At 38.6% G+C, this 14,817-nt stretch overlaps 2 protein-coding genes and 1 pseudogene across 4 annotated transcripts; 1 reads left to right on the forward strand and 2 right to left on the reverse strand.

Moving 5' to 3' along the window:
• Nucleotides 1-333: 333 nt before the first annotated feature.
• LOC119980414 (putative disease resistance RPP13-like protein 1) lies at nt 334-4,976 on the forward strand. 3 transcript variants are annotated; one of them, XR_005463870.1, is made up of 3 exons: nt 334-4,301; nt 4,449-4,527; nt 4,645-4,976. XR_005463870.1 is itself a non-coding variant. In XM_038823099.1 (2 exons), coding segments are annotated over exons 1-2 (3,831 nt in total). In that variant the 5' UTR covers nt 334-471; the 3' UTR covers nt 4,450-4,976. The 3 variants fall into 3 exon arrangements, 1 of the variants encoding a protein (XP_038679027.1); XR_005463869.1 differs by having other exon boundaries at nt 335-4,336; nt 4,645-4,975; XM_038823099.1 differs by having other exon boundaries at nt 4,449-4,976.
• Nucleotides 4,977-5,518: 542 nt separating this feature from the next.
• Nucleotides 5,519-10,760, reverse strand: LOC119981343 (annotated as a pseudogene).
• Nucleotides 10,761-11,024: 264 nt separating this feature from the next.
• On the reverse strand, nt 11,025-12,967 carry LOC119981345 (DNL-type zinc finger protein). Its single transcript, XM_038824435.1, has 2 exons — nt 12,828-12,967; nt 11,025-11,695 (listed from the first exon to the last, which is right to left on the reverse strand). Exons 1-2 carry the CDS (start codon nt 12,916-12,918, stop codon nt 11,202-11,204), a joined length of 585 nt encoding a protein of 194 aa, XP_038680363.1. The 5' UTR covers nt 12,919-12,967; the 3' UTR covers nt 11,025-11,201.
• Nucleotides 12,968-14,817: the final 1,850 nt, after the last annotated feature.

The following is a 14,817-nucleotide window of genomic DNA, read 5'->3' on the forward strand; positions in this document are numbered from 1 at the left end:
TAAAATAAAAAAAAAGTAATAATAATTCGATTAGAAGTAAGATAGGGGTATGTTTGACTTTAATGTCAGAGATCACAAATATGTTAATTGACTCTATAAGTAACAGGTAACTAGATTATCATAGTATTAATGGATTAATAAGAGTATTAGTTGCAATATTCTAAGATTTAACTTAATTTAAAATTATCATATTTTCTTATACGATTGAAATTGAATGCAATGAGACTTCTTTCGCGGGGCTTTTGCTGTATTTTCTCCGAACGTCTTCAAAATACTAAAGTAGTGTTAAGTGAAAGAAGTCATGGCCTTTATTGTTCCAGTAAAACGACAAGGAAAAAAAGGCAAATAACATAAAGAAGGCCAATTAATATACATACATACATACAGCCACAGGAGGAGCTAGCTTATTGTGTGAGATTCGTCTTGTGAAACCTCATTCTCTCTACCATTTTGTGTTTCTTCTTGTTACCAATGGAGATTGTTGTTGCTGTTGGAGAAGCACTCCTATCGGCTACTGTTCAACCACTTATTGATACGCTTTCCTCTCATCAACTCAACATCTTTGTTCGAGGGGAGAAAATCGATGCTGACATCAAGGACTGGAAGATGATCCTGGATGAAATCAACGCTTTGCTCCATAATGCTGAAGACACGCAAATGACAAATCCTGCAGTGAAAATATGGCTTGATGAGTTTCGAGACTTGGCCTATGACATAGACGATGTATTGGATGTGTTCAACACCGAAGCTTTGAAGCGCGACATGACGGAAGACCCTCAGGCATGCACAAGCAAGCTGCTAAAGTTCCTCTCCACTTGTTTCACTTCTTCTGCGTTCAAGAACAATATGGTACCAAGGATAAAAGACATTACTGAAAGATTAGAGCGTCTTAAGGCGAGGCAAGAACATACTCTCAACTTGAGGAGGATTGCTTATGGGACGAGATCCAACCAGCCGAAGGAAAGGCCACCAACGACTTCTCTGGTAGATGAATCGTACATTTATGGCAGGGATGACGACAAAGAAGTTATTGTTCAAATGTTGCTTAGGGATGAAGGTGGTAGCAACTCCATTTCTGTGATCCCTATTTTGGGGATGGGAGGGATTGGCAAGACTACATTAGCTCAGTTAGTGTACAACGATTCAGCAGTAAAGGACTATTTTGGCATCAAGGTGTGGGTATGCATCTCTGAAAATTTTGATGTTGTCGGCTTAACGAGAACAATTTTGCGGAAAGTAGCTCCAGAGACATGTGATTTGAACAATCTTGATTTGGATTCACTTCAAGAAACATTGAAAGGGAAATTGTCTCAAAAGAAATTTCTGCTCATCCTAGATGATGTTTGGGAAGAGGATTACATTCTATGGGATCAACTACGTAGACCTTTCTTTTCTGCAGCGTCCAGTAGCAAAATTATTGTCACCACTCGGAAGAATAATGTTGCACCGATCACTGCTAATGGTTCAATTTTCCATTTGAAGGAGTTGCCAGATGAAGAGTGCTTGTCCATATTGGCTCACCATGCTTTGGCGGCACAAAGCTTTGATGCACACTTAGATCTAAAGGATATTGGCCTGGAATTGGTGAAAAGTTGTAATGGACTTCCCTTGGCTGCAAAAGTTTTGGGAGGTCTCTTGCGCAATAAACGAAGCCGTGAACACTGGGAATGTGTATTGAGAAACAAACAGTGGAATTTCCCAGAAAAGAGCAATAGTGTCCATCCGATTCTAAAATTGAGTTATGATGATCTCCCTTCTCATTTAAAGCGTTGCTTTGTTTATTGTGCAATATTGCCCAAGGATTATGAGTTTTGTAGGGATGAGTTGGTTCTGTTATGGATGGCAGAAGGCTTTTTGCACCATCCCCAGGGAGGGAAGCATATGGAGGACTTGGGAATTGAATACTTTGAGGATTTGGTATCAAGGTCATTCTTTGGGCCAAGTAATAGTAAAGGGTCATCAACATTTGTGATGCATGATCTCATAAGTGATCTTGCTCAAACTATTTCGAAAGATATTTGTTATAATTATGAGAATAAGACAAAGGGTGCAAGCTATGAAAATGTCCGTTATGCATCTTTTTCTTTTCGCGAAGACTCGCAAGAATATGAAGTCTATTCTCGAATGAAGAGGTTGAGAACAATTTGGCGACAAGGTGGTTATTATCCTGGCTGGGGAGTCCATGGAAACAAGATGTTGGACGAGCTATTAACACAATCAAAATGCGCAAGGGTGCTGTCTCTTGCTGATTCCCCAACGGGAAAGCTATCGAATTCAATTGGAGATTTGATACACCTACGGTTCATCAACTTATCTGAGACATCTATTGAACAGCTTCCAGAGTCAGTGAGTACTCTCTTTAATTTACAAACTTTGTTATTGTTTTCTTGTCGTCGACTCGTGAAGTTGCCAGATAAAATTAGAAATCTGGTGAACTTGCGGCATCTTGATATTTCATCGACACCTAAGTTAAAGAAGTTGCCATCCGGCATAGGTATGTTGACCAATCTTCAGACTTTATCCAAGTTTATTGTGCAAGAAGGGGATGGAGCTACAATCGCTGAACTCCATAACTTGAACAATCTTCGTGGCAGTTTATCCATTGAAGGGCTTCAAAATGTACAAGAATCAAAGTTCGCAAACTTAAAGGGGAAGCAAGGCCTTGAAGAATTGGAATTACAATGGAATCCTGGTGATGGAAGGAATGACATGCCGGTGCTTGAATCACTTGAACCTCATCAAAACTTGAAGAGGCTTACCATTTCATCCTACGATGGTGCAGAATTCCCATCTTGGATGACAAATATTCGTTTGGTTTCCTTAAATCTGTTGAATTGTAAAGAGATCAAACTCTTACCCCCTCTCGGGCAACTTTGCTTACTCAAAGAGCTACGCATACATGGATTGGGTGCAGTTAAAACCATAGGTGGTGAGTTTTATGGGGATGGCGTAGTGCCATTTCGTTCATTAGAGAGGTTGGAAATCACTTATATGTCAGATTGGATTGAATGGTCTCATGGCAATATGGGTGGTGATCAAGGATTTCCTAATCTTCAGGAGCTTAGGCTATTTAATTGTCCTAAATTGATTGGGAGTTTGCCAAGTGGATTGCACAGACTTAGACATCTCTCTCAATTGAAAATCATCGGATGTGGAAGTCTGGTATCGTTTGCTCCTATGGGCTTGCCATGTAGTCTAAAAGGCATTACAGTTATACATTGTGATGCTCTTCAATGTTTCCCAATAATTTACACTGACGATAGCGAGCAGAGCCTTCTTGAAGAACTATATATTGAGTATTGCTCTTCCCTCAAGTACTTGGAGGGAAACTTCAAGTTGCCTACCTCATTAAGGAAATTGACAATCGAGAGTTGTGGAAATCTATTGTCTCTACCTGATGGATTGATGGTGCAAGATAACAACACAAACCGGTTTCAGTCTCAGTCTCAGTCTCATCTTGAGCATTTGGAGATTACGGGATGTCAGAGGCTTACCGCCCTTCCAACCGGCAAATTTCCTGCTGCTCTTAAAATCCTTACACTTAGGGGATGTAGTTTGCAATTGGAATCAGCAATTTCAGAGAATAACATGGCACTTGAAACAATTGAAATACGGAATAATGATGAGATAAAACCATTGCCCTCCATGGACTGTTTGCCAAGTCTCAGGGTACTGATCATAGATGGTTATGCTTTAGAGTCCTTCCCAGAAATGGGCTTCCTCAGCACCACTCTTCAAAGCCTTGTTATAGAGAGGTGCCAAAATCTGTCATTGCTGCCCATTCGAATACAAAGCCATTTCCCTTCACTTCGAGAGCTGTCCATAAGGAATTGTCCTAATGTGGTATCCTTGATAGAAGCAGCAGGTGGTGTGCAACGAAACCTTACTAAACTCGAGATATGGGACTGCAAGAAACTGAGGCATCCAATACCAGAGTGGGGTTTGGGCATGCTATCCTCTCTTGTAAGACTTGATGTCACAGGTAGATGTCCTGCAACTGCAGATGTGGTATCGTTTCCAGACGATAATTGTTGTTGGCTTCCCACCTCTCTGAAATATCTCCGTATAGGATATTTCACGAGTCTGGAATCTGTGTCCATGGGACTCCAAATGCTCACCTCTCTTGAAGAACTGGTTATCCAACAGTGTCCCAAACTCCGATCCCTGCCAAAGGAAGCCCTGCCTTTCTCTCTTGAACGAATGTTTATCTCTGGTTCTCCGCTCCTCATTAAAGACTACTTCAGTGAAAGAAAGAGATTATACGTCGACTATCGTGATAGAGAATATAATCAGTGGCAGTGGTGAGTGGCCTCTCTTGCAAATTCCAATATGTGATGTGAGTAGTAACACTTTTCTTTTCTTTAATATATATGCTTCTTTACTTGTTCACTTCATTCCTTCTACTTTTCTAATTAAAATATACTTGTGTATATATATACATATTGCAGAGCTTCAGATTATACGTCAAGTGGGTCTCTTTGGTCATACAAGACAAGTCATAAATCAATCAAAGTTTAAGAAGCCCAGGTCTGCCCACCCACCAAACACCACACATCACTTGTCTTTCTTGTTCATAGTTTCTATGCTTAATTTGTAATTTCACTGCCAATTTGATCCATCCTTTTTTATATTCATACCTTTCAGGTCATTAAGGATGAGTAGTCTCTCAAAGACACAATCGAAGGAGTTTATGAAAGAGTTCAAATTGGCAGTGGACTGCCTAATTGGTTGTTTTTGTTGCTGAACAATTTCTTCATCACAAACTCCATAACCATAATAAGGCTTGATGTATAGAAATATATATATATCTTAGATGGCTTCATTTTCTTTTGTCTTTTTGGGTATATAAATCTTCTTACATCTTATATTGTTATTAGTTTATAATTCACTAAATATGATGTGCTACTTGTAATGCTTTAAGAAGTTGAGGAGGCTTGAACCAATTTCCCATATGCATTTTCTCTTCCTTTGTTTCAAGGAAAATCACGCTTCTGACAAAATTCATAAATTTCTTTGAAAAAAAAATCATTTACCGACATATTTTTTGTGGGTATGCGTCTCTGAAAATTTTGATGTTGTTGGCTTAACGAGAACAATTCTGCGTAATGTAGATCTAGAGATCCATGATTTGAAGGATCTAGATTTAAATTCACTTCAAGAGACATTGAAAGAAGGGTTGGAAGAAATTTCTTCTCATCCTAGATGATGTTTGGGAAGAGGATTACAATAAATGGGATCTACTACGTAAACCTTTTGGTATAGTGTGAAGCAATAACCACTTCGACGATAGTCTAGTTGATGAATCTTTCTCAAATCAAATCGTCCATATGAACTTGAGAGGTGCTGAATTCAATTCGTAGTAGGAACAATATTCTTGTGGGCATGCTTTAGGTTTTGATCCAACTTATCTCTAAAGCTAAACCATATGAGTCAAGAAGTGTTGAATTCGAGTTCGATTCCTAGTGGAAACAACATTTCGATTTCTAGTGTGAACAACATTCTTATTGCCATGTGTTAAATTTTGGTCCAACTTATCTTTTCGTCAACTCTAAAATTTCTGTGCTCGGAAGTGTGATAACCCGAGTTTAATCTCATATTGTACAAACATGATAACTCGAGTTTAGACCCATAAAGTGTGTATATAATACATGCCAGTTGCAGTTTCTTCTGTACCATGATCACTTTGTTGAGTTCCGTTCTTCTGTGCAAGATAGCGGCTTTGAGATAATTTTCTCTGGACAAACTCTTCATGGTGTTCTAACTCTCGTCGCAACCCCGGACAAGTGAGAGAGACTCTGAAGTAGTTGGCTAATCTATGTTTACCCCAAATGGGCGCTGCAAGCATTTGTGATTGCGAATGCTGAAAGGTAAAATCCAATAACCTCCTTTTGCATGAAGTAATTTACAAAATTCTTTCAGATTCATTTCCTATGACTAGCCTTGGCAGCAAACTTTAGTACTGATTTCCAATCTGTACTCCTACACCCATTTTCCCCTCAACTTACAACCACTGCAGAAAATGTAGAGGAAAAAATGGTATTGAAAATAAAAATGTATCGCTTGCCACCTTTCAGGTCACCGGGTAAGAAGGGCTTTAAACACTCAACTGGGTGTAATCCCAAGCTCCAGATCTTGATTGGTTAGCTTTGCAGCTATGTAGAACTGTAATGGAACTCAATGGAGCCCTAAAAATACAGAGTTGCCAAGCCATAAGAAGTGATGATAGATAGATATTATATCAGAACAGTAACTATGACCAACAATCTCGTATGTGGAGTTCTAACTGGGAGAAATATCCAAACGTCCACTTCTCCGAGATGCTATCTTGTGAATTCAAAAGGAGGACATTATTTAGTAGGAAGGCCGCCATTAAATAATAATGAGGGAGGAGGAGGTACCTGCACATTTTTTGTATAAGGGAGTGGATGGTCATTTCCAGATAATATCACCGATAAATTGAAGAGCAGGAACACCTCTAATCTCTACGAACATCAAGCTAGAGAGTTCTGGATCACTGTTCACCATATCTAGAGAACGCATCTGATCCTGTAACGATTGTGTATATTTATATTGCCTATTTCAACCATCTCTCAGTAACTACCAAAACGATAAAGAAAAATCAAATAGCAGATACTTTCTTTTGCTGCGGTTGTAGTACATGCTCAAGTATTTGACCTTTCAAGCAATAAATGGGTGCAAAAGTTGCATAACGTCATGAAAAGCTAAATTTGTGACTAAATACCTTCCTTTTCGTTGCACAAAACTTGCAGTCTGAAGCAGAAGGGGAGAGAATCTGATTAACAATAAGCCTCTTGACAGGAACATTCTCCTTCTTTAATGAGGCATGTAACCTGGATGACTCGCTGATTGCCATAACCTAGCAAGCAAAAACTCTGTGAGAAATCAGTCTCAAAGCAAAAGGTAGAGCATCTAATCGGAGGCGACATGACCATTCTTTTTGCCACATGCTCAATTCTGAAGATTATATCTTCCCATTTCACATTGTTGGATATTTAAAGGGATCATTCAAATTGCAGATATATATAGATATGAGTATTTCAACCTAGTTCCAAGCAATATATTAGAGACGAGAAAACACTTGACTACCAGCCACACCCTAGTTATTAGCCATACTCATGCATAACAGTGGCTCATAGTACCGTGGGTATGGTTACTATGACGAACTCTGTAGAATCTGTATCATGAAAAAGCTCGCGTACTTTTATCATCCTCTCCCTTAGCCGCTCCAATTTATCTGCCTGAGCAACAGAAAGTGACATTAGAAAGTCAGTAACTAAATAAATATGGAGCAGAAAAAGAGCACCAAATGAGAATACGCTTACAGCATCATTTCGAGTTTCTTCTTGGCCAAAAACAGATTTGATAGCATTGGTGGCTGAAGCTATTTTCTGTCTAAGCTGACACAGGGAAGCATGTGGAAATGTAAATTAAGATGCAAAAAAAACTTCAGAAGCTCCAAATGGTCTTTATAACAAGAAAAATGTTCATTCATTGTTCTATAACGAGAAGAATCCTTTGCTTTAAATTAAAAGGGATGAAAACTACGAATGTGCAGCAGAACTAATGCTCATCTCATACCTTCATTTGGAGTCAACTTGGAGGTAAAGGTATTAATCTGGAGCATATGTATCACAATAAACAGGACTAAGGAAGCTTTTGGGCACTTTGGCGGATATAAGTCATACCCATTAAAAGAACACATGAAACTACGTTCCTAAGAGTAGAAACCAATCCTAAGCCAAAAATTAAATCAAAATACAAAAGGAGGGAGGGGGGGGGGGTGCGAAGAAAAGATAGACAACTTAAATGGACTTAATTGCTTAATTGCATGTCACTATAACTACTTTTTCTTTTTAAAAAACTCGTACTAGGTTCACATTTCTTACCAACCAAAATTTCTCACAAAGCAAGTCATCATAATCATCATCATCTGATGCAGAATAATGGAGAAAATAAACAATAAAATCAAAGATGAAGCAAAATAGGCTTCTGATAGCAGCCGTTTCAGGTTCTGAAAATTAAGTCATCTTACAAAGACCCTTAAAGGAGCTTTTATACTAGGGTTATAAAACCTAACAATCACATGACTAATAAAAATAAAAGATCAATTAAAAGTGGGCCTTGTTACGCTTCTTGGATGCTCCTACATCATCATCATCCAAGAATTTACCCCAAAAGCTTAGGGTCGGCAGCTCATAATTATAATTTTTATATGCACCCTTACATTGACTTTTTCTCTTGATAAGAGTATTTTTAGCCATCCTATCCAATGTTTTTTTCAGAAAAAATGATAAAGAGTAATGATAAAAGAAGCAACACTTATTCATCATTCGAGTTGGCATCATTACCTTCAATATCTTGCCTATGGATGCATCCAAGAAGTCTGGCAAAAGTCACAATGTATGACCCTGTAAGGAACATTTCATCAAGCTCAAAAACGTAATAAGAAATGGAGTGAATCATAATACTGAAGCATTTGCTCACCGTGGGAGCCGTATCAAAAATTATTCGAGTAAACATACTATACTCTTCCGATTCAAGAAATTGTATAACCTGACAAAAGTTCTCTAATTAGTCAGGAGGAAAAAAGAGTTCAGCTAATCTAAATGATCAGTTAGGTGAAGCACATATTACATACTTTGGAAATTGCAATAGCTTCATCCAAACCAGGAGGAGGTGTGTCCAGAAGCTCTCCAAGTTTCAATTCTCCCAACTTCGCATTAAAAGATACAGGGAAAAAGAACGAAAGATCATGATAAAACACACTTTTTCCTATCAATGCAGGAAGAAAACTGAAAATAGCCTAATGCAGCTTCTCTAACTTTCTTTATTGGCTTTAAAGCTTGTACTACTCAGAATCGTAGTGTGTTTAATTTAGGAAGTGTGTATGCCTTTTTGCTTAGACTTTCTACATCCATGACTAAAGCCCCAGCACATGGATTATATTAAGTCTTGGATGTGTGAAGCTATAAAGTGAATGAACCTATGATAATAGGATATAGGTGCTGGATCATATTACTGATAGAACCCATCATAAATGATAAATCATAATGTGGGTATTGACCAGGAGAAACTATTTACCATCCCAAGTTGCAACACCATAAATATTGTGCTTTACCTGTTCTACAATCATTCCAAGGCCCATGCCATCCATTAAATCTTTGACTCCAGTTCCACCATTCTTCTGAGAAGCATTTCGGAATTCTTTTCTTGCCTTCTCTGGGTTTATCTGTTAAGGGTTTAAAGTTTAAATTACCAAATCACAAAGCAAGAAGACTACAAGAATATACAAAATATTGCTACCTCGTAGGTGATACTTTTCTCGTAGATATTGATACTTCTATGATATATTCATGCATCATACTTTTCCTGCCTACCTCAAGAGCAAACAGTGGTGAATCGGGCCCTTCAACTCATATTGGTGTCCCTCCAGTCAAATCCTGGGGTAAAATAAACACAAATGAATATGCACATATGCAGACTATATTTCTCCTCTCTTTGTTCAATTAATTTTATGTGAAATACAGATACCTGAAAGCAACTCCAGGAAATAAGCTAGTTCTAACCTGAGCAAAAGAATCACCCAATGAATGCGCCGGATCAGTCGAAACCACAAGAGTTGCATGCCCATTGTTGGGAAATTTTACAGCAAGTGAAGCAGCACAGCTAGTCTTCCCTACACCACCCTTTCCACCAAGCAAATAGTATTTGCGTTGCATCCCAGAAACCATCTCATCAAACCCAGCAGCAGTTTTGGCAGGAGCAGCCACTGATCTCACTGCCACAGAAAGGTACACATGAAAGCATTCATCTTTGGGCATGTGTAAGTAGTTTCCGGAGAAATGTCATGGGATAACCCCACCTAACCTTCCTACAGAGGTCCCAGAAGAATGTCTCTTTCTAATTTATTCATCATCATGCAATAAAACAATTTTTGCCTCTTATAACTCTCTCCTACATGATATGTAGGCTGGAAACAGCCTCAAGTTTGCGTACATGCTGTTTGTTTATTTCACCGCTGAAATTTAAATTTACTTCCCAGCTTCTCTTCTACAGACTACCATCAAACGAAGGGGGGAAATTTTGAACTTGTCAATGAAACTCCATTCCCGCTTCTCCATAGTAATCTCTTATTTCTAGACATCATTCCTTCTCTTCTCGTACTTGTAAGCTTTATTTGTCATCAAACTCGAAACTCCATCAAATTATTTCACAATAAAACTGAGTGGGCAATAGCACGAGATAACCTTCCATTCACAGTTTCATTTTTAACTTTTTTTAGTGAGAGAACAAATTCTCCAGAAAGATAACACCGGCCATCACAGCCATTGAATTCTATAAGAATTGAACCTCAAAATACAAGATTTCGAGCAGATTTAACCGACAATCAAATATAACAAGAAATACCAGAAGGACAAAAGAACAGATAAGACCCATCAGAAAAAACAACGAATTAAACACTTGGGTATTGAAAAAAATCACCTCGTAGTGGACATCGCTGACGCTTGTTCTTGATAGAGGGAGAGATGAAGCCAGTGAAAAGAGAGGGTATTCTCCGGTGAGTTTTAGGAGAGAAAGAGAGAGAACCCAACGCTTCAATGGAGTTTTTGCTTCTGGTGGCCAGCAAAGGTGAGCATCTAGAAGAGAATCTACAACAAGCAGAAGAAGCTGCCATTTTCTTTTGCCGTCTTTTCCTTTCTGGTAATCAAACCAGAGAATAAAAACACAGAATTAAAAAAAAAAAAAAATGCCAATCGGACAATTATTTAACCCGATCCATAAACCGACAAGTCTTGGTAGGTGCAGAAACATCAGATAGCCAATATAAGAAACCAGTATGATCACTAGTTTTGACATGAATTTAATCGACCAATCTATCGGTGATTTTTCGACGATTATTTCGATCGATTATCCATCGATTCAAAAACTAATTTGAGGGTCGATTCGATTTGTATGATTTTTTAAACAACCATAGTTGAGAAGGCGTTTTTACTCAAATCATATTAAGCAAAGTAAAAAAGGTAAGAGATTGAACGTCACACCAAAGACACAGATTGAAGTTGAACACCATACATAGAAGTACTCTCCATGCCTGATTATGCCACAAAATTTATAGCTTACAGTCTTACACAACACTCTAAAAGCTCTTATGTATAATTTGTTACATGGCATTGGAAGTTCTAGTCTTTGGAAACTTTTGTTCCAGCTAAATCTTCAAGTGTTAGACTCAGAGTATCAACAGAGCCTTTCTTCACTTCCTCCCCACGAGCAGCAAGCAAGTCTTCAACTCTTCCCGGTTCCCCAAACCACCCAAGATGATCTGCAAGGAGGTGAAAATTGTTGCATCCGCCACATCGTGCCACAACCACGCCTTTTTCATATGATTCGCGACAAACTGTCTTGACAGATCTTGTTTCGCAGACCTTGCAAGTATAGATCATGGCAAGATCATGCCTTGGGGACGTTTTCAAGTTGGAGATAACAGTATGCTTTGCAGGAGAATCGTCACCACTGATGCGGGACGGAACATCAGCTGCATCATTAACAGGCTTCAAACTATCGTTATTAGCCTGGGCCTGGCTAGTCGGATTTGTCTGTGTCTGGATCCCTCTAATAAAGTAATCGCTCCTGTTGAACAAAGAATATGCAAAAGGAAACAATTTCGAAGAAGACTCTGCCAACAAAAATTAAATATAAAATCAGGACAAATAGTAGACATTTTCATATTGTAAAGAGCGCAAAAACAAATTTTAAGAGAAAAGCTCCTAGTTTTGTGCAGCATCTGGAGTGCAGAAAATTATCGACTATAAGACTGTATGTGCAAATGTTTCCACGTATACTTAAAATAACAAGTAGACATAGGTTTTCTGGTCTCATTTTCTCAACAACCTGGCATAAAATTTACATCAGTTTGTCAAATGAATAGTCATAGTCCAAAGTTAATACTCCAATGGTTACTGTCCAAAAAAACTGTTTGATATAATCTTGAAAAACAAGAGAGCCTGAATGGAAGTTTACAACAGCCTACCTCTTCGACTCAACTATAAATGCAGAGCGACAACATCTCTTTCCGTTCCCCACATAGAAATGATAATGCCGATTAGTATCAAAGCAAACTATGTTGTATTAAAGTTAGCACTACATTCACATTCTCCAACTATCCTTGCTAATTGTTTAGCTTTGATAGATTATTTGCCTAAGCTGTTATGTTTTTCTACCAGCCTGAGTCTGGTTTTTACTTGGTCACTGATTACAATTCAAGAAGATAGCACTCATCCTTTATTTGACCTTATTGGGATTTGCTTTCTCTTTTTGATCAAAAATTCCAACATCCGTTACTCTAGACTGTCTGAATCAAGGAAGAAACACAAGATAACCTCACTGGAATGTGCATAGTTGCCCAAAAATTGCTCAAAATCCCTTCTCCAAAATCAAATTCTATGTCTAAAAACTCTCACATGTCTGTTTTCATATCACCCAAAAGCCAAAATGAATACTTTCTCCTTCTCTTCTCCAAGAAGACCAGGCAGACATCAAAATTGCAGTCTTGCATCTACAGAAACTTAACCAATCAGAACAAAGGACATTTAGCCAAAACTTCTCGCAGTTCTCCGAGTATCCAATCTTAATCTCAACTTCCTTATTTATCACTTTCTGGCAGTCATCGAAAAATCATAGACTCCCAGAAGTTATTCATTTTATCCAAAATCCTTCAAAACATTACAGAGGGTTTGAAGTTCAATAATTTATCACCAAAAAAAAAACACCGTCAAACACATCGTTGGATTAAGAGAGATGAAGCGGACCTTTAGAAAGTAGAAGGTTGTGTCGCTGGCTGGAACCCACAAGGGAGAGCGCCTGCTTGATCTGCAACATTCTAGCCGCCGCAACCGCCATTAGAGGACCTCGCAAGTACGAAACTCACACAACCAGGAGAGGAGGCGGTGAATTTTACTTACAACCCTGATCGAGCCCGGCCCAAGTCGAAATATGGGCCCGCCTAAAATATTAGGTCAGAATCTCTTTCGAAGCCCGGCCTAATAGAAAATATGGGCTGGCTGGGCTCGGCTCAAAGCTTAATCTATTTAACCCAAGCCCGGTCAATGAAATCACACCGCTCACCCAAATCGGAACGGCACCGTTTCCGTTCAGTTCTCTATAATTTATTGACATGTCAACCACATAATTAAGATCCATTGGGCCAAATTAAGATCCAGTCCAACCCAATAACTCAATTAAACCGCCCAGTTACGGAGAAAATATTCAGTGGTCACTGCACACCACGTAATCACGCTGATGTGGTGTGCTTGTTCCACTGAATATTTGACATGTGGCGACTTTAATCCAGTCAAAGAAATTGCTTACACTCTTACAGATAAATTCTATTAGTGTTGTCTCACGCGCTTAAAAACCACGGGCCGTCTCCACTTCTCTGTTCGTCTCACTTAAACACCACTAACAAACCTTCTCTCTCACATAAAGCTCAACGCCATGAAAGCTTCATTTGTCTCTCTTTTCTCACACTGCTCCTTACGCTCTTCCATTGAAGCTTCTCGATTCCCACCATGAGACTACCAGAGTAAGATCCCCTTTGATTCTTCAGTCATGTTCCCCAATTGATTCAAACACTCAAAATTGTTAAACCCCTTTCATAATTATCCCAACCATGAGACTACCAGAGTTAGATCCCCTTTGATTCTTCAACCCTGTTCCCCTATTGATTCAAATAACCAAAACTGTAAAACCCCTTTCATGATTCAAATACCCAAAACTGCAAAACGCCTTCAATAATCATGAATTGCAAACGAAAAAAGGAGGAAGTTTCATATGGAGAGGTCATAGACAAAGCTATTGCAATATTGGATGTTTGCGGAGGATTGTGCCTCCCCGTCGACTTCTTAGTCACGATTCCGTCAAGTGCAAATATATTTTTGCAGGATTATTTTATTTTCTTTAAACATTATTTCATTAATGTGATTTGATTTGTTTTAAAATATTTACTTTAGATACATTTTGCTGAATAGGATTGAGTTGCCATGTGTCCAATATCCAGTGGAACATGCACACCACATCAGCATGATGATGTGGTGTGCAGTGACCACTGAATATTTTCTCCCAGTTACGTACGATATCAATCCAAAAGCACGCGAGCTTGTTGTCGTTCTTCTTCTCCATATCTACAAAACGAATCACCGGAGAGCCAATGAGACGGAGATGTCTGCACCAGACCAGGGAAGGAATGTCGCACTAGAAAAGCCGTGCAATCGCGCGAGAGAGAGTGATTCGAGTGAAAGAAACGTATCCCCATCGCCCATCAGATACACGGATGGATAGTCTTGCGTCATAGTGTGTGTGTGTATATATATATATATATATTTTGTGAAGGTTTTAAAGCAGAATGAAGATGCATTCTGGTGCTGATTGAAGTAGTGAATCAGATCACTTATGGTTAACAATTAACACTACTTTGTTTCTCTTTGTTTTCAGTGATTTATACGATACGCATGATCATTTATTCGCTGAGCCGGATGAGCAAATGGATTTGAAGAATTCTGCTGCAAAATAGTACTGGATCTGGATGTAACTAGCTAGGGGAAGCATGCATCTGCGGTAACTGAAATCAAATTTAATAACCAGTACTGTCAATTTTGTGCTTTCTTTCCTTCATTTTCGTCTATTGCCCTCGAACTTGATATTTAAAGAGTAATGACAGATAAGTTTATTTCTTTTTCAAGTGTTTCCATATGCATCTTCGCAGTCTTTGTTCTTTGTTCTTTTCTTTTTATATTCCTGATA

The sequence above is a fragment of the Tripterygium wilfordii genome, chromosome 16 (genome assembly GCF_013401445.1).
Source record: "Tripterygium wilfordii isolate XIE 37 chromosome 16, ASM1340144v1, whole genome shotgun sequence".
Lineage (NCBI taxonomy): Eukaryota > Viridiplantae > Streptophyta > Magnoliopsida > Celastrales > Celastraceae > Tripterygium > Tripterygium wilfordii.